Source organism: Phycodurus eques, chromosome 9 (genome assembly GCF_024500275.1).
Source record: "Phycodurus eques isolate BA_2022a chromosome 9, UOR_Pequ_1.1, whole genome shotgun sequence".
NCBI lineage: Eukaryota > Metazoa > Chordata > Actinopteri > Syngnathiformes > Syngnathidae > Phycodurus > Phycodurus eques.
The window spans coordinates 20,728,587-20,749,172 of NC_084533.1; the positions used below are offsets into that span (position 1 = coordinate 20,728,587).

General features: G+C 38.7%; 1 protein-coding gene across 9 annotated transcripts in view; it reads left to right on the forward strand.

Annotated features, from left to right (window-relative positions):
- zgc:66433 (uncharacterized protein LOC321250 homolog) overlaps positions 1-20,586 on the forward strand; it is a 50,280-nt gene that overhangs the window by 16,882 nt on the left and 12,812 nt on the right. For 4 of the 9 annotated variants that reach the window (XM_061686120.1, XM_061686126.1, XM_061686128.1 and 1 more), the window contains exons 2-6: positions 8,252-8,334; positions 13,039-13,201; positions 14,358-14,484; positions 16,923-17,063; positions 17,160-17,219. In XM_061686120.1, coding sequence (XP_061542104.1) covers positions 8,252-8,334; positions 13,039-13,201; positions 14,358-14,484; positions 16,923-17,063; positions 17,160-17,219 — 574 coding nt within the window. Of the gene's footprint in view, positions 1-5,823; positions 6,169-6,840; positions 6,891-8,251; positions 8,335-13,038; positions 13,202-14,357; positions 14,485-16,922; positions 17,064-17,159; positions 17,220-20,586 lie in introns of all 9 variants that reach the window. The other 5 variants (XM_061686123.1, XM_061686122.1, XM_061686121.1 and 2 more) reach the window with 3 other exon arrangements.

Consider the following 20,586-nt stretch of genomic DNA (forward strand, 5'->3'; position numbering starts at 1 on the left):
GCATGGCTGTACAATAAGGACATGGCCCCCTTGCTCACCTGACCAGAACCCAATTGAGAACTTGTGGGCAGTTCTTAAACGGGAGACATAACAGTGAAGGAAAACAGTACACTTCTCGGAACAATGTCTGGGAGGCTGTGGTTTCTGCTGCACAAAAACTTCATCGACTACAAATCAAAAAACTTGACAGAACCCAGGGGTGGAAGGCTTATCACTGTTATTGAAAAGAAGGGTGGCCACATTGATCACTTTTTTATATACAGTATATCTCAGTTTTTATCAATTTATTTTGAAAAGTTTTGAGTTGTTTATAGTTCTGACTTTAACAAATGAAAATAAAAGTGACATGGGAAAATGTGTTTTCATTTAGTTGCGTAATAATTCTGCACACCACTAGTTGCATAATAATTGTCCACATATTGATATTCTCCTAAGAAAGCTTAAACCTCACTTTTGCTTTCTTAAATATTCTTGTTTGAGGTTTATGAACCTTTTGGATTAACCTAAAGCATGGTTATGATTACCAAAAATAATCCTCAAAAAGGAGGCTTGCCTAATAATTCGGTGTGTGTGTGTGTGTGTGTGTGTACTTCTTACACAACTTGCCGTTCTCGCGTGAGGAGCTGAATGGCAAAATTCCCATCAAGTGTTTGATCCGTGAATAATGAATAGACCAGTACATTTCCTGGATCAATTAGAATTGGTATTTAAACTGTCGTCCTCAACATACTGTTCCCATTTTGACATCATGCGACCAAGTTGACACCTAACAATGAAGTCACAGTACCTTGCTTGCCCTTGTGAGTCTTCATGGTGGAAGTTCTCAGGGGAAGGTGGCCACTGAGCTCAAGAGTGTCATAGAGTACCATCAGCCGGTTGAAGTTGGAGAGACTGGATGAGTCACAGAAAGACAGTGAAGTGGACGTCCTTGGAAATTTGGGGGGGGCAGTTGTGAATTTTTCTGTTCACCGTAGGTTTTTGTGACTAATGTGTTTTACACCCGCCTCCTGCCCGATGAAAGCTGTGATAGGCTCCAGCACGCCCGCGACCCTAGTGAGGAGAAGCGGCTCAGAAAATGGATGGATGGAAATAATAATGATAATAATGATCGAGTCTTAATCTATTTCAAAGTGATTTACTCAGTATGAAATCTGGGCCTGTTTTGTTGAGCACAAAACTGAATGCAATGAATTATTCTGTAAATAATTTTTTTTTATGAAAGGCAACAGGTGGATACGCAGGTTAATTGTACCTTCTGTCATCTAGTTGCATTTAGTTGTTCACCCTGTCAATATAAATTGCTGGCATAAATAAAAGTATAAATACACATTATTTGTAGTACCTAAATTTTCTTACCAATAAAGAGACATTGTATAATTTCCTGCGGCACACCTGATGTCTCACGGCACAATGGTTGGGAATCACTCATTTAATGTAATGTGTTGTTTCCCCAAAGCAGGGTTTGGATTAAAAGTTAACTGAAAATGGATACAGTTGTCGTTTTGGTCCTTTTTGTTTACACAGAAAAGGAAACAGTGTTTTTTGGAGGCTTAGACCGACGATAAGTAACAGATATTTGTTACTTAGATGTCAGTGGTGTCAATGTGCCATTTATATGCTCGTTTATTCTCAATATCCTTGTGTCTCAGTTCTTTCTCAATTCTCTTTGGCATCTTCGTATCGCTCTGTAAATTGAAGGCATGTGGTTCATCATTGACGCGCCAACGTCGCGTTACCAAACTCAATCCATCTGCACTTCCTCTGCTCTGCTTTTCATCTGCCCTCGCGATGCAGGGCTGCAATTTGGTTGGTCTAAAATGCAGCGTGAGGAAAAGATGCAAAGCAGATCTTCGACAGCATGAAGCACATGTAAGCAATTGTCAATTCTAAGTTCAGACTATTCTTTTAGTTTGACTTTTGAAGCAAAGAAATCCCTTGCTCAGAAATACAGCGAATTCATCAAACTATGTCTAAAACAGTAACAGTGTGAATGTGTTTTAAAAGGAATATTGCATGAATCAGTTTTCATGTTTGCTTTGTACAAAACTGAACTTAATTCATTAACTGCTTTAGCTGTTCACATGACTGTTTTTTTTTTTTTTAATTTAAAGCACAGTCGAGGATTATTCTGCAGGAGCTTGTTGGGAAATTCCAATTCGGATGTTACTACTGCTGAAGTAAAACATTCACAACGTGATGGTGATTACTTTAAGGTCCCCTTCAGAATTCATTTTTTCTACTGTTTTATGCATAACAAAGGTCAAAGCGAGTCTGTGACGTGGTTTAACACAACTGTAGCCCAAATAACACACAAAATTTCAGGGTGGAGACATTTTTTTCCGGTTGTTGGCATAGCTTGATTACTAACTGCACTATGTAGTGGCAGAAATGGGCCAAGCTATTTTTACTAAGTAATTCTCAATTATGCCAAATAGTCACAGACGTCGCTCGGTAGTTATATAGTGGAGGCGGACCCACTGATGTTGTTCCTTTCTTGCCTCAGTGAACCCCCGTATTAGGCCCACCCAAAGAAATGTGGACACTTGAGAAGGTGAAAAAGAATTTTACACTATATCTCAGCAATTCAGTATTCAATTGTTCTCAGTCTTTACACGTTTTCAGCACTTATTTTCAAGTGTATATAATTTATTTAGAAATAAAACAAATGAGTTTACAGGCATTCGAAGTAGTATTGTACGCGAGCTCACTTTTAAAAAGTTTAAAAATATGTCATTTTATTCAGGGGCAAATTTAGTCATTTGCCAGCCCAAGGCAAACCCAAGGCAAACCCACTCAAAGGATGTTCCACATCCATATAAACATTTGGAATATTGTGTATCATCAAAATCAAAGTGTGAATTTGGAAAAAAATAAAATCTCCAGCGCTATATAAAGTCATTAAAATCCTTCGAGAACTATTATGTAACAAGTGAATCATTTCAGTGCTTTTACTGTATTTGATAAGAATATGAATCAACATAGTTTACCATTTGAAAAGCTTTAATACTCACAATTTCACGATGAAGATGAAGATTGTCACTCTCTACTTCATCTCTACTGCATCCGCCTCAGCTGACGCTGGAGTGCTACTGCTACCGGCAAGACAACGCCCAATCAGTGCCACTGTGGAAAATATTGATAACTTTGGTACTTTTGATAAAAAAAATTTAAACTTCTCCTCTTCTCCGTTCTACAGGGTAACGCTGCTTCATTTTCCTCACAACGCGCCAACGATTGTTTTTCTACCCTTTTCTTGAATCAAATCTGCAAATGCACTCCCCGTAGTTCATTGCATGAGCAGCGAGGGAAACAATCATAGATTTAAGTATTTTGGGGTTTTCAATTATAGTTTTTTTTAATCAAAGTACAATGTATTTATCAGTTTTTATGAATGAGACATACCGCTGGAAATCTTGGGGCCCCATGCGATTGGCTGTGCTGGCTAGATGGAAAGTCCATCCCTGATTTTATATTACAATCTGTAGGCCTATTAAATTATGCTGGTACTTTAAATTGTAAAGCCTTTTTTTTTTCTTTTTTTTTTTAAGAATTAACAAGAGGTAAGTAAATAATTATCCAGATGTTTTTTTTGTTTTGTTTTATATACATAGTTTAGTGAACTTTGTTATTGTTGAGTAGCAGCTGTCTTATTGAGCCTGGAATGAATACATGGCGTTCGTCTGTGGTGCAGTGAGTCTGGTGACACTGGTTTCATTGAGTAATTAATGCGAATTAGACTGGATTTGTTATGCATCATTCAGGCAGCGGGCATAAGGACAATCTACACCCATTTGGCTGTTTGTCTGCCCACATCCTTCTGTTCTACAGTCATCTGAAGGTGTCAAACCTCAGATGACATTTTTATTGGCTCATTTGGTCCTCTGTTTTCAGGCAAAACTTTATACTTTGTTTACATGTGCAACTGATGTTATTTCGTCTGCCTAATAAAGGCAGGCGTTTATGTGCTAACTGTTAATCCATTGTTATGTAAGGTTTCTGGCACAAACACGCGCATTTCCACTTGCATGGAGACAAGAGCTGTTGTGTTCCAACTCTATAATATCCCGTTGACACTGTCGTGGTTTTAAGAGAACATTGAATTTATTTTTAAGTTATTAGACAGTCATCATTTAAAAAAAAAAAAAAAAAACAGTCAAAATCCTAAGTATGCCTGGCAAAATGAAGCAGTTAAGGCCTGAATAGTTTGGCAATTTTATAGCTTTGCACAAAGTCAACATGTTCTGACCCCCAGGATGATGCAACTTGTTTTTGTATGTGAACATAAACTAAAGATGGGGCTGCTTCTTGTGAAATGTTTCAACATGATAATAAAGGATTCAAACATATTTACAAGAAAGTTGGCACCCTTTCGTGTGTGTTAAACTACCGGTATATTTTTGTTTCACTGCTGGTTGCCACTACTGTACAATTGGGTACAGTACAACAGAGTATTAATATTTTATCCCTATTCATTTACAGTTTTACAAGGGAGATCCTTCTACTCTCCCTGGTGGACAATAATTTGTGTTTTGTATAAATTTGTTTTTAGGTAAAACACCTTCCACTCTTTATATATGTTGTAATCTCTGTGGGAATTTTGTCCATTCATCCAGAAGGACGTTTGTGTGAGGTCACTCACTGATATCGGACATGTGAGATCTGGTCTCTGTTCTTCCACACCGAACCCATCCAAGTACGTTAGCCTAAAATTAACAGCCAAGTCATGTGGCCGTCATTAGCACATACGTACAGCGCTTCAATAAACTGTAGTAGTGCTGATGTGCAGTCAATTGAAAGTTCCGGCCTACTGGTCAACTCAACACCTTTTTGTTTCCTCCTGTCCAGTTTGGGGTGGTACATTAGTATTAACAAGCTACAACCACCCAACCCCTGAGCGCCATGACGCCAACAAAGGCTCCCAAGTGTGCTGTTGCAGAAGCTCAGCCCTTCCTGTGTCCATCTCAGCTTCACATCCTGTATGTTTGACCCCAGATGACCTCCAGTTCATGCCCCCTCTGTCCTCCCTTCCTTTCTGCCCACGCACGCAAGGCCTCTTGCTCGGGCCTTTGACTTGCTGTGTACTCTCATTTCAGTGTTTTCTCCCATTGACTCTCCTCATGGTATCTTTTTTAGCGTTAAAAAGCATGTATGTACATAGTCAGGGAAATTGTGTGTTCTAGATGATCCATCCATCCATCCATAGCTACCGTTAATCCCGTTCAGGTTTGCGGGGAGCTGGAGCCTATCCCAACTGACATCCAGCAAAAATACCCACAAAAGCGGGTATTACCTGGTATTTTGAGGCACTAATATTTCTAGTACCTAGTCAGTCAGGATTCCAAGCGTGTCTGATATGCTGTACGTGTTATATAAGGTATGTAAACAGGTTTATGTGTTTATAAGTTATGTAAACAGGTTTCTCATTGGTCTTACTTAGAAACTTAGAAAACACCGCTTTCAAATGGTCATTGGCTCATTCCATGCCGATGATTGAGAACTGAAGCAATGCATCATGAAATCGTTTCATTCTCTTTCTATAACCCTGTAACTATACTGTAGTTACAGTAAGTATTGTTCTAAAACACAACATATGTATACTTTATAGACTATTTGTTTGGCTTGACATTGTTGCCATTCAGCTGATTTGAGTGGGTGAGTACCAACCACGAAGTGGGCAGTACTTGATTATTAATTGCTGATACTACAGCAATTTCAAATCCACCCGTTTTGTTGCTTGCGCCCTCTCTGCAACGGGATTGCAGCAGCCCCGTTTCTGATGAGGGGAATGCCGGCGCTGTCCGACTGTCACCTCTTGTTGTTCAGGCAGCACTCTTGCACCAGCCGCGAAAGTAGCAGAACTGGTGGACTGCCTACGATGGTGCCCTACGACTGGATGGATGGCGGATGGGCTGAGCTCAGTGAAGAGCTTCAGCAAAGTGGCCCAGATGAGTTGAGGAGCGATGCGAAGCTAGATGGAACTGGAGAGTGGAGACATTCTTTCTGTATGTGTATGTACGCGTGTTGCTCCCCAACGGATGCTACAGTTGCTTGTTTACTTTGAACTTGGGTTTCGGCGAACAGGAGTGACGTCATGTACGCTGTGATCACAACATCTATGATCTACTGGTGAAGGGAGACACCAGACCTTCTGCATACAACAAAGAGCACGTATGAATAGATGTTTTTTTAGTTTTTTTTTTTTTTTTTGTATTGTTTTTGTGACAGTGGCCTCTTTTGAAAAAGTACATTCGGCGCTCTGTATGTTCTACATATATACCATACCTTAAATGTCAAACTTAAACCATGTCACAGACTCATGTTGAACTATGTTATGTATAAAGCAGTTAAAAAATAAATTAAAAAAAATTAAAAAAAAGATATTTAGATGACATTGGGGACCTTTAAACTTCACACTCATACACACCGAGTCCATTCCGTCTGTTAAAAGTAAAAAGGCTATAAAAGGTTTGTAAGTTTGTTTAAGTTTCAGTTAGTAAGGGGCTACAGTGGTCTTTTTTCCATGTTTGGTTAAAAAATACACTGGTGATTGATGTAGGAAGGCCTCTCTCTGTTTACTGTAAGTCTGTTTTCCTTCTCCTTTTCCTGATCATCCGTTTATCTAACTGCCTTTTCTTTCTCTTCATGTTGCTCTTTCCCACAACCCAATCTGTGACCCCCCCCCCCCTCTCCTCTCGCACGCTTTCTCCCATATTTGTTCCCACTGTTTTCTCATAAGCTCATTTTCTGTCAGTCCCTTTGCTCTTCATGAATGACCTCATCCGTTCTGTTCTGTTTTTCTCTTCTATCGTCCTTCCTCATCGTCCCAAATCTTTCTCATAGATGAAGCGGAGGATGTCTCCATGGGGAGCCAGCTTTGGAAATGGGCGAAGGTCAGTCATTTAGATCCCCAGCTCCCTGACATTTCCACAGAAAATAAGGCTTTAAAACCTTGTGGATTTCTTATCTGACAGTACTAAAGACATTTGGTGTGCAAAATTCGAATCGGCTTTTATGCACAACACACACAAAGTGGTATTGTTTGCAGAATGTTGGCGGATAACTGATATTAGTGGCCAAAGCGAAAGCCAATTACCCTAACGGTGTGTATAGGTGTGTGTGTGTGGGGGGAGGGGCAATTGGGCTTTTAATGCAACATCGTTTTAAACTGAAAACAGGTCAAAAGTGCAGATTTAGCCATTCCTGTACAAGAAAATGGTGTTTTGGAGCCTGAAAACACATTTTGTAGAAATGGTTTTAAAAGATGTTTTTTAAAACATGAGTTGTCATTTCCCCCAAAACGCTGAAAATGGTGTTTTGAAGTGGCAGGTGTAAATGACATTGAAAATTTTCCAAAATCGCTCTGACAATGTTGTCATCAGTGTATGAAACGTTTCCAAACAAAAAGGAGAAAATGTTTCAATTTTTTTATCGTCATGTAAGTGCACTAGTGATGTGTCTGTCGTGAAAGGTGAAAAACAGTGGACTGCAGTAAAAAGTTCATCCAGGGAAAAAGGGAAGGTTTGTGAGCACCACTTGGGGTCTAAGTGTTCTTGGGCCTTCGTAAAATGATAAAATATCAAGTACCTGGGAAACAATCGAGAAAATGGTAAAAAAAAAACAACATTATCCTGACATGACAATTTCTCTGTGATGTCAATAAATTTAAAAACTATAAGTCTAGCGTCCAAATAGTGAGATACCTTTCAAATAGTGAGATACCAGTGCAACATCTTTGCAGCAGTACTCTCACATGGCTTAAAACCTTCTGTATTTAGATGATTGATTGTTAAAAAAGAAACTGCAGCACATATTTTCCCATTTTCATGTTTAGCTACATGGGCATCAGCGGGAGGCGATGTTAAATTTAGCTCTGATGCCTCTGAGCAATCATTTGAACTTGATTGTGCAGTTTGTTTGAGGTTCTTGGATTGTAGTAAAAATAGAAGCTCCTTGTCGTAACTGGGAATAGTTTAGTCACCGCCACAACAGAGTTACACTTGAATCACATTGTAATCATGAGTCCAATGCCCTTGCAAGTGCATAGACTGCTACAGTATATGAGGAATAATGAATGAAGATCGAATAGAATTAATATAGCACCAGGAGAGTAAAATATATTTATCATACATATTAATGTTAGTCCCCATGGCATGAAATACACATTTATTAAAATAGTCACGTTGACTCAATAAATCGCTGCAGTAGTCGTGAAGGCTCATCATGCTCATTGATGTCATTGTCTCTTTTCCAGCAGTGACCCTGCCGCCATGGCATCAGGACCTCCAGATGCGATGGCCAATCAGGAGCCTGCTGAGGTCGCGGAAGACTGCTCAGGTATATATAGTCACTGAACACAACGTACTATAAGTTATATCTGTCTCCTGTTTTAATGTTTATGCTGTATATTTTATTTTACAAAAGACAAAATCGATTTTCCACGTTGTAGTTGCATGCACAAATAGATCCCACAGCATGACATGGAGAAAAGGAGACTGGACTGAATAACGAGTATCCACAAAGACACCTTTACAATTTCCAGTTGACTTGAACATTAAATTTAAAGTTAACTTGCAGTCGGTGGAACCTCCGAAGTGGACCAAAATCTGTCCTATCGTCAACTTCCAGTCGATCGATAGATTATTCATTATATTTAGGGTTTCAAAATTCTGGGAATTTTGAAAATTCCCACCCCTTTGCAACACATATTTTATTCCTGATTGATTATAATAGTAAGTAATCCTTTCCATGGTCAAACTTTGAGCATCATAAAACTTTATTAATTAACATAATCTTATTGAATCTCGGCTCGGGCACTCCTGTGTGGAGTTTGCATCTTCTTCCTGTGCTTGTGTGGGTTTCTTCCTGGTGCTCCGGCCGGCTTTCTCCTCAAAATATTTTGGCTTAACTGAAAACTCTTAAATTGCCCATAGGTGTGAATGTAAGTGTCCGAGATTGTTGGTCAAGATGTGCCCTGCAATTGACTGTCGACCAGTCTAGGGCATACAGTAAGATATTTTAGAGTGCCTTCCTTTTTGCTTTGGTAAAATCTAATCATTACTTCTTTTTGTGTTAATAAGCCTCTCAATTTGTTCTTGTGGTACCTCTTTTTGTCCCATAAATGGTTGTTGTTAGAACTGAACTGAAGTCTCACAAAATATGCGAAGTCACGATTTGTGGAAGTCATATGCAATTTAAAATGTTAATTTTTTTTTAGATATATTTTTTTACTTTTAAGGTGTATTTCCCCCCCAGAATTTAATGTAATTAGAAGAAAATTATAATTTCACAACTTTAGAATTTGGAGGTTGCACTAAAGACTACCCAAAAAGATAGAGAGATATTTGCATAAGGGTGTAATGTGTACATAAATTGTTGTGCCAGTGTCTTGGAAAGAAAAGTTTTGGTAGTGACACACACACACACACACACACACACACACACCAGAGATTATGAGGCCGTTGCAGATATGCCGATGGCCTTACTGCTGCTGCCACCAGGAAATGAAGAAGCGGAGAAAGCTAAGATTATCTCACATGCCCAAGCAAATCACACTGTTGTTACACAGATATCACACACTGATGATATGATTGTAACAAGGAAGCAGTGTGTTGTGTACTCCTCACATTCAAAGTGCTGTTTTGTTCAGCTTGGTTCCAGTGATGTCTCTAAACAGATGACTTATCTCCCATTGGGAAACTGCTGTGGATTCAATTTTGTTTTTAAGAAACGAGTGTTTATTTAGAACTCATAAATCCATGATAGTGTTTTCTCCGGCTGCTTGTTCATTACGTTTTGTCCTTCCAGGTGCTTAAAAGGCATGGGGTCAACAGCTCTCAGAACTCATAGTTTCACTCCTAACAAATGCTGATGCAACATTAGTGTTGATGTGCTTTACCATCTTTTTTTCCTCCTCTCGAAAAGGTCACCGTTTTCCCACTGCATGTGCTATTGGTCAATTCCAATTATACTAAATGATAACATGTACTGTTATGTGTGCAAGTAATGATAGTGAAGCAACAACTGTAATTGGGTAAAATATCACGTTTTTTCCCCTGCAGTTAGTCAATCTGACCTTCCATTGTCCCCTCTGTACCTGAAATAGCACAATATAAGTACCCAATTGTGTTTTCACCTGACTCTTATGTTTGTATTGCAGAAAGGCCTCTGAAGCCTCATGAAGAGCAGGCTGGAAGCTCTTCAAGTAAAGCTAAAGCTGTTCACTTTGTGTTGTCAGACAAAGGAAATGAGAATTAGTTGCCAACATTCCTAAATATAAAACAATGAGTGGGAAAAATAAAGTCCTCCATGTGTGACATCAAGGCAGCTCGCTAAATTAATATAATATAAACTGTGTCAAATACTAAATGAGGCATTCTCAGGCCAAATGTGCACCCCCTGTCCTCAGATTCCGAACATATTTTCAGCTGTAATTGACTTCGATTAAGGCTTGAAGGAATGCTCAAGGATTCTCTGCTATATGACTCACACAAGTAAAATGTGATTCATGTAAAATATTTTATAACCCCAGCATAATACTCTAAATCGTCAAAATAGTGGTTGGAATTCAAATAGATTTAAATATCAGTATTCGACTGTCTGAATTAATTTAAAATATTCTCTTGACTTTCGGGTTTCCAGCCTACTGAAAAAGAACTTTGAGCTCTGGTGTCTCTAAGGGCCTTTTTAGTTGCAATTAACTATGATAAACTATGTAAAGTACCAGACTAGGCAGGCATGTAGGCTGTCTTTGTCCTACACTCCACTTCTCTCTCCCCCCTAACTCCTCACCAAAGTGAGGAGAAAAAAATGGAAGAGGTAGGCCAATTCCTGCATTTTTTTTGCTGTAGCTGTAGTCTGAAGATATTTGGGGTTCACATCAAAAGATGAATATGAGAGATGGGATCAACAGTTCCAGGTGTCAACATCTGCATCTGTTACACAAGTTAGAACACAACTTGGTTTTTAATGACGCATCACCTTTTTAAGTGAGAAAAATTGGGGGAATAGATAGACTTGAATTAGACTGAACTAAATAAGTCTTAATATTTAGTTGCGATCGAGCCTACGACCCATCGGCACTTTTGCGTTTTACCTTTGGGATGGATGCTTTTCCAGGCTTTAAACACAGCCTTTTCCCCTTGTTTGTTTGGATGGTGACACCTAGGGCTCAGACTGGCCCTCTAAATCCCCATTCGCTATTTGTATTGACAGTAATGAATGACTTCCGAATCAGAATCGAATCATTACTCCTTGTACTATTCTGAAAGAATAGTCCAACAAATGAAAAATCCAACTTGCCGCATCTCCCTCCCGAAAAGTTGTTCTTTTTAGGTGAAAAAGTCTTACTTTAACCAGAATCCCTCGCTGTATCTTGGCCAAAGGTAAAACCCCCCGGGTTGATTTTGCACCTGTCGGTGCCGTTAACCCCCTTTGCCTTGGACCAGCTGCTTCCTTTGTAGCTAGCTAATTGACTACCTAACCAGGGCTAGTTAGCAGGGTGCCTATCTGACACGCTGTGGTGGGTCAACTTTCTCTAACTCGGCGATGGCTTCTTTTTCGGCTGCGGTTATGGCGTTGCCATGAATATCCGTGCAACTCCTCGGGGTTAGGCGAATGGACGCCTCCTTCCGCTGAGATCTTTTTTTAAATAATGTTTTAAACAAACTTTATGGAGAGATCTCAGAAGAGTTTTACATCTGCGTACATTCGCAGAAACTATGCACAGTAAGTTCAAATGGCGTTGGCCAGTAAACAAAGATAAAAATCTTGAAATATATATATATATATATATATATATATATATATGTGTGTATACGTGTATATATATATACGTGTATATATATATATATATATATATATATATATATCATATTTTCAGCGGACTCAAATGCCAATTCGAGTCACCACCGATTCATGCATCGCCATAGAGACACTCGGCAGTTTGCTCTTTAGCAAGTAAAATGCATGCTTTACAGGGTTGAAGATTAATGGGCCCGTCCCAGAAAAGGCCGCTCAAGCCCAAACCGTGACTGTGTTTCACAGATGAGCTTGTATGTTTGGGATCAGATCCTTTCATTATCCCAATTTTCCATGACTTTGTTGAAGGTTAATCTTTGTGTCATCAGTCCATAAAACCCAAAATTCCAGAGACTTGTACTTTATTTTAAGGTCTTTCTTTACAGCTCACAAAATGTGTAGGTCTTAATCTGCTGCTGATGTCTTTATTAGTCGTTTCGTTCTTCATCACGACAGTCCAAATTGTTCAGTGGGCTATTGCCAAAGTTGGTGTCTTGGTTCTTTTTGCTCTCTGGTTTTCATGTTGGTTACACTTCTAATCAGGCTATTAAATGTAATTTCCATGATCAAATCTAAAACTGCACCTGGAGTCAACAACTACTGGTATTTATAATGTGAAACAGTTAGAATTACGCTATCAATAATTGAAATTAATTAATAGTTAATACAATTCATTATTATTTTTTTTTAAAATAGCTATTGGTATAGTAAAAAAAAAAAAAAAGATTAAAATTTTCATTACATTACATACATTACAATACATTACATTAAATTTTCATTACACAACACTGAAATTGCCAATTCTCTCATTATGTCGTGAAATCTCATAACCTTACACTTAAACCTTTCCCCCCTCCACATAAGTGCCTTGCTGACTGAAAGAACTTTGTGGCTGTTTAACGAGTTATAAAAGAGTTGCTGAGTTTTCCACCGCAGTGCTAATGGGGCTGCAGTCACTTGGGGAAAACCTTTACAAGTGTGCGTGTTGTTTTTATGTGCTTCTCTGTGTGGACCAGGATGCACATGTGGTTTCTCCTCAGGTGCCTACCTGGGTTATTCAAGACAACAGGTAAATTGCGGGAACTGCACTTCATATGTTGCAAGTGTATAAAGATGTTGAGTGTGTAATTATCTCATTAGATACCCATTGTGGTATTTCTTTCTGAATGAGTCAGTAGACGACTAACAGGAGAGCACAAATCTGCAAGTGTATTTCAAACTTGCTCGCATGTGTCCCCTCAGGAAAGAAGAAGTCCAAGTTCCAGACTTTCAAAAATTTCTTTGCAAGGAAGAAGAAAAAGGAGCCATCGGGAGATCACGCAGAGCTTAAAGGCAGCCAGTCGAGTGACAGTATCAGTAAAACATCTGAAAACAATACTCTCAGGCGCTCGGAGAAAGAGAGAGGGTAAGATCATGTTCATGCTCATATTTACGCATGCTCATACAGTATGACTTTGCTGAAATTGTAATCATGAAGGTCAAATAGTAATACAGTTCTGGTTTATATGCAGATGATAAATATATTCCTTATGTTTACTCAGAATGTTGACAAGGAGGCCAGCACGGTGAGATAGTGGTTAGCATGTCCGTCTCACAGTTTGGGGTTTGAATCTTTGCTCTGGCCCTACTCTCTGGAGTTCGCATGCTCCGTCAGTGCTTCCGTGAGTTTTCTCTGGGTACTCTGGCGTCCTCCCACTTTTCCAAAAGAGATATTTTCAGTTAATTCAAGACTCTAAATCCATAGGGTGTGCCCCGCCTTTCGCCCAAAGGATATTAATAAGGCTTATTTCTCTGTGTGCAAGGAGCAGTGGACCTCATTTACAGTTCTTAACAAAAACAAATGTTTACTCTTGTTATACAATCCTAGAAATGCATTTTTGCAAGATGAGGTTACAAACCTTGCAAAAAAAAAACTTGCAAAAATAAGTTATGAATGGACATCTATCTATTAGTATTTTTAAGGTAGCATGGGTTAAGATCCCACGCACATTCAGACAGATTTCTAGTTTATGTGCTAATTTCGTATTACCCGTGCTGAAAAACTACAATGTTTCTTCAATAATAATATAAGACATTTCAAATATTAACCCGTGGACATTAATATTCTACAACTAAATTGAGCTGGAATTGTTTTAGAACTGTTCCATTTATATAAATGATCTAAATCTATACTTACAGGTACATGTTTTATGTTTGTGAGGGAGAACTTACACAAGTAGTCAACACAGTGTTTGTCACTGTCAAGTGAAGTGTTATTTTCCTACGTATTGCTTGACTAAACATCTGTTGGGTGACAGTGTCCATCTCCTGATTGTCCTGTCTCATCTCAATGGAGGACTGCTTTTTCCTGTTTTTGTTTGAAGTAGTGGAGCATCTCTTCCTCGGAACAGTCCTTATTTCCTTTGTTTAAAAAAAAAAAAAAAAAAAACAGAGTTACTGCCACTTCCTGCTGTGGGTCCAATTAATTTTCACTGGTGAGATTGACAGTGTGTGTGGACAAACTGTTTGTCTTGTTTGGTGAGACTTTTTTTTAATTTTCTCCCCACTTCCTGTTTCCAAAGGTCAAAGATTAGCCTGGGGAGCAAGGCCTTGTCACACGACTCTGTCTTTGTCTCGGACTCGTCGGAGGCCAACGAGGCTCTGGGGGCTTCTCAGGATAGCATTCATGGGAAAGTGAAATTTCTTCAGGTATACTTGCATGCGTCACTTTGAGGGATTTTTTTTAATTTTATTTTTTTAACCACAGACTAACTGAGCCAATGATGCGCCATGCAGCCATAAACAATGTTTAGCTCAAAAAGGCGATTCCTTCACCAAGAAGGTCTGATTTTTAGGCTTATAATGATTATACCTCAGGGATTGGAATGTAACAAAATGACAAACATATACCACTAAACGTCACTTATATACTGTGTGTGTTTGTAGTGTGCTAGCATCTTGATACGCTTATTCTACTGTAAATTCCAGGCAGTCAGCCCTTAAACTAAAATGTCCAAACAGATTTAAAGGATGCTAAAGAGAGCATACCAACAGAACAATGTGTCTCACAACAAATGGCAACAGAAGGAAGACGTCAGACTAATACAGACTGACCCCCAGTTAAACTGCTCCTCTGAACTGTCAACACAAAAGAAACCTCTTAAAGGAATTTGACAATGTTCTCCTGTTTCACATAGTGTCCATCACAAAGTATTTTTTGCAGAAAAGTGAATGCAATTTAACATCATCAGTTAATGTGTAAAATAGTTAAATATGAAGGGGGGGGGGGGGGGGATTCTTAAACTTAACTCTGCATTGGGTGGTCGCTTTGATACATGAGGAGCCAAATGCAGTGTAAACATATTATGTAACAAGCAAGCTGCATAAAGATTGCACATTTTGCCACCCACATAGTGGCCTTGTTTCCTCCATCCCACCACATTAACCAGGAGGTCAAACTTTTATTTTTATGTTTGTGTTTCGAAGAGTACTCTGGTTCATGATGTATCCCAAAACTTGTATCTACTTAATATTGTTTTTTATTTATTATTTTGGATTAATTATTGTTGTATCGTGCACTTGTGTTGTCGTCTATAAATATAAATTTATAGTTTTCCTCTTTTCTCTCGTGGCATAACCACATAAATATTCATGTGCCTGGATCTAAATCCCGTATGATAAAGGAATGGAAAATATATACAATTTTCATAAGAATCCATGTGTCTATAAACACAGCGTGACAATGCTTCCCTAGCTTCAGGCTTCGTTAGCACAGTATGTTAGATATTCGCTGAACAAATGTTTGCATTAACTTTTACTTAATTCTGGGATAGAATTTGTACAGATATGTTATTTCAAGGCAAAGACTGTGACACCATATGCATGTTATTATTTATATCCCTATAGCAGTTAAAGTGATTTTAAAAAAACATCGCAGTATTTGTTTTACACCTTGATAACGAATTACTGACTGACTACAGCAGAGAAAAGTGTAGCAGATAAAGTAATGCTAGTTTTAGTTTCTGTGATACCGGCAAACAGACACGCACGCACGCACACACACATACACACTTCCAAAATTAAACACTTACCCCTCTGTAGTGACTGTATGAGCTCATCACTGTCTGTTAATCATACTCTACACGAATGAGACTGTCCTACAAACATAGCAAGGCACTCTCCAACAGTCGTTTGTTACCTCTTACAATGTTTAAATTAATAAAGAAGGCGGTACGATATCATTCCACTGCATGTACTCAAGCAAAACCTGAAAAAATCTGGAGCCAAATTGAGAACTGTTGAAACGCCAGCATAAGCTAGTGGGATCCAATACAAACACACTGCATTTACAAAGATAACCTTTATTAGTCCCATAATTAGGGAAATTAGCAACAAAAAAAACCAATCTGTTTGACTCCAATGCGACAATGTCTTGATTATCCATCAATCCATTTTCTGTAACTCTTTTCCTCACTAGGGTCATGGTTATGTTTTCATTCCTTTAACAATATTTCAGTTATTAAGGTTGTAGTTTGCAGTGGTGCATAAATAAAATTGCACCCTTCTGAGAGGTATCGTATTTGTGTTGTTGGATAGGGACATCATAGTCATAAATATATGAATCAGCTCTTTGTAAGATAGGCTATAAATTGTACTCCACTGCAGCACAGTAACAATAATAATGGTATTGTTAACTTAATACCTCTCTGACAATTCTAATTGAATCAAAATGACCTCCAGAGGGAAGTTTACAGTTTGTCCAGAAAAGTAGCAGAAATAATACACAAACTGTGCATAACCAAATTTCTACAAGATTTTGTTGTAGAAGGAAAGAACCTATTTTTTATTATTTATTTTGCTGTCTGAATGGAAAATGGCTGCCGCATTCTGGCACTTCAGCCCACAGATCCCAACATAATGAGGCTTTACAAGGTGACAAACGTCTTCCAAAGTTATTTTCTGCCGCTAAGATACTTTTACTGAAGTATCACTTTCAGGTACTTTATAACCTAACGAGACTGCTGGCCCTTTACCATTCTCTTGCATGCATATACACACACACACAATTTTATAGTTTTGTTCTTTTAAAAAGTAGACACTGGGAATTAAAAACCAAATATAGCTTGTTTGTGTACGTGGAATTGCAGCTCCAGCTGAAGCAGGCCATCAGACTGGGCTCTCCTCCATCGCTGATGTGCGTGAAGAGGGCAGAAGATGCCGGCACCATGTCGGAGGACGACGGTCTACCCTGCAGCCCCCCTGAGTACACGTCACCTCATGTAGCTATGGTAACATGCACACGGGTGTCCCACCTCAGGGTCCAGCTAATCGCCGTTTAGACTCACAAATGCATAACTTCTTTTCTCTCCACCTGTGTCTTTCAGAATCAGACTCAGAGGAACAGCTCCATCAGCCTGGAGGGAGTAGACAGTGATGAAGACCAGGTAAGCGTAGAGACAGGCACAGACACTCAACCTTGGATTCTTAAACGTTTACACGTCTTTTACACATGTGTTTCTTGGTTTATGACACTTCCAACGTATGCAGTATCAACAGTGGTGTGCAGTCAGGGCCTCTATCAGAAGCACTGATCTACATCTACAACTTAGATGAATTTATTTCCTATAGTCTGTTATCTTAATTTTATAGCATGTCTCGTCTGCCCAGCCCAGTGCTGTATGTTAGATTTGTTTTTGCCCAATCGTATTTCAACTACTATGTGTTGCCATGTCAATGTAACCTGGCCAGGGCCTTCAGAATCGGCAATGCTGGCCCATGACACACACACACACTACTTTTTGTTTGTTTTTTGTTTTTTTTTAGCCAATTGTCTTTCAGATTCATCAAACAAGGCCTTCTCGTAGGCTTAGAATGGCGTCGGCATTTTTCCATCCTCTGATTGGTTGATCAGAGCTAGTTCGTCGAGTCTAATTCGCACAATGGGTGACGGAAAACAAAATCAACTTGTCGGAAATTATTAAAAATAATTTTTCAAGGCAAACTTTTCAAGAAAAACTGAGCATTTTGATGGTGGGACAACTAGCTAGCTCATACTAGACAGTTAACTAACTAGCTCTGAGAAGCAAAGAAAGAAGGATGGATTTTGTGATCTATAAATAATCAGCATGAGCGTAATAATAATAATAATAATCAGCGTGAGTACGATGTATTTTAAAGTTTTTATGTTTTTGTCAGGTTATTAGGTAAATATTGATTGTGAACAGTTTCAAATGATGTTGTTCGTGTAGAGGTTTAGAGTTGTTTGGAGGTGATGTATGGGAAGATAAAACGGTTAATTGCGTTTCTCGCTTTTGCAATACGGTATTCAACCCAAATACGTGAAATGCCTTGCTCTCTCTGTAACGCTACGCACAGTTAAATTTGTATTTTCGTATATTATTTTGAAAAATTGTGATGAGATCGTGGCGATATGAAGAGGTGGATTAGGTCACTTAAGTTAGGTCTAAAATGGACTGCCTGCCACTGAGTTTCAAGGTTATGAGCATTGTTTGAAAAACTACTTTTTATACAGCTGCGTATGATAACATCATCACGCAGCACAAGAGGGCATGTTCCGTTACCACGGGGCGTACTGTTTTTCATTTGATTGCTTTATGTATGACCTAGTAGTGTTTTTAAAAGATATTTTTACTGTGAGAATGAATTTACGACTGGGCTAGCATAGGATTGCGGCCTGTTCTGGCTTACATATAAATTCAGGGTACCTCACGGCCGTAGAAACGAAACTCCATCATCAACCAAAAAACCCCTGTTGTAGACAATGTGCTCTTAAAAGCCAGTTTACACTTATGTGGGGCAATGGACAATTTACTACCACAACATGGAACCACACCAGGAAGGAATTAGGTAAATATTAAAACCTCCATTAGCAGCGAAAACTGGAAGTTTTCATATTCTGTATGATGTTTTCAGTCCATCACATTGTTTTGGGGAAATGTTGGCCTGCGCTTCTTTACAAAATTACATGAGTTAATTGATGTTTATAAGCATTTACTTATGTACAGTTTTCTTAAAGTCCTGCCACAGCTTTTAAATTAGTTTGAGGTGTAGACACTTGACTTGGCCATTGCAACTTCATCTTATTTCTTTTTGCACCATTCTATTGTAGATTTGCTGGCGCTCTTTCTCAAACAGGCTCACATTTGATTCTTCTGTATACAGAGAGCTGCAAGGTGGCTTGCTCAACAAGCCCTGGTCATCAACCCTCCACTAGTGTTTGACATGGTTCTAAGCAGATTTAAGACACTAGTTTGATCCAGTTAAATGCAACGTTTTCTAGAAAAGAGAGTTAATTCTTTGCAGAAAGAAGTCAGGTATTTAAATGTAGGCCAGGAAATCCATCCAAGACAGCGGCATAGGATTCGTTGTGATTTATGAAAACCAGGAGGACGCTTGAGGCTGTGCAGCAGAGCTTTGTATTATTGACATATTTCCCTTGTGACTAGGATGGAAAAAAAAAAATCTCATGATTCAGTTTAATTACTTGTGGTTACTCTAAAAGCCCCCTTCATGTTGTTTGACCTCCTTCTCTCTTCAGCTTGATCTCTCCAACATGATCAGACCCTTAAAAAAAATCTCTTTTGCCTTGAACCACACTTTATACTTCATTTGCCAATCTCTTGACCTTGTGTGATGATCGTTGTTTAGCACTTAAACAAGCCTAATGGGCTGAACAAGCTTATTTTTAGATCTATGGCATAGTAAAGATCCACATTCAACATGGTTGAAAAGTGTCTTAAAAATAACAAGTCAACTTTACTGCTTTTAATGTGCACTCAATGTGCATTCAGCAGAGGTATGTATATTTAATGATATGCACTTTAAGCTGTTTTAGCAAGTGCGGGCACATTTTTTTGTTTTTTGCCGAATACAACCCCAAATGGTTAGCAACAAACGTGCACAAAAGGCTAGAAAATAACTATAAATGCTCCTTTTACACACATGAATTTGGTGAAAAGACCACAGTGACTTAATGCAGCTGTTAGGGATATCTTTCAGAGCATTTTAAGATGTACTCACATTAGGCCATTTGAACCATTTCAGACTTGTGCAGGCTATCCGCCCCCTCTTCTGTGCGTGTTCTTCACCAAATGTTCCAGAACCTGGCTCACCTCTTCTGCCAGATGAGACGCTGTCTACCGAACTTCACAATACTGTATACTCTCCAGTTCTGTAGAGGACTCACACTAGATAAACTGGACTAAGTGTTAAGTGAGCTCAAGCGCGACACAAATTGTGTAGTGTATGTCCTTAGTCACTAAAAGTCGGTCAGGACCTAGCGTCATACCAGAATGTATAATACACTCTCGAGTGAAATGCTCAACACCAAAATTGACTCCAAAAATCAGGAAAAGGCTTCTTCCTACATATAATGTGCACCCATGACTTTCTATCCATTGATACATTTATATGCAATAAATGTTAGTGGTGATCCCCTCCTAATTTGATCTTCTAATTAGGTCGGATCATTATTATTATTAATAGTAAGGTTTACTAGCTCTTTAGTAATGTATATACAGTATTATTGTGACGGACCCTAGTGTTTAGTTTTAACACTGTGGGTTTGCGGAAGTATTTTCCACCTCCCGCGTTACCATTGTCATGACAGCCAGCTTGCATAATGTACTGAAAGCTAGAGAGGTCATGTGCCCAGATAACATGTTAACTCCTGGTGCAAGATAATTAAAAAGAATAATAATAATAATTGTTAAGACACAAATAAAGATGTGGAGGGGGAGTAACCACACATAAAATAGATTAACATTCACATTATTACCACTATTTATGGGA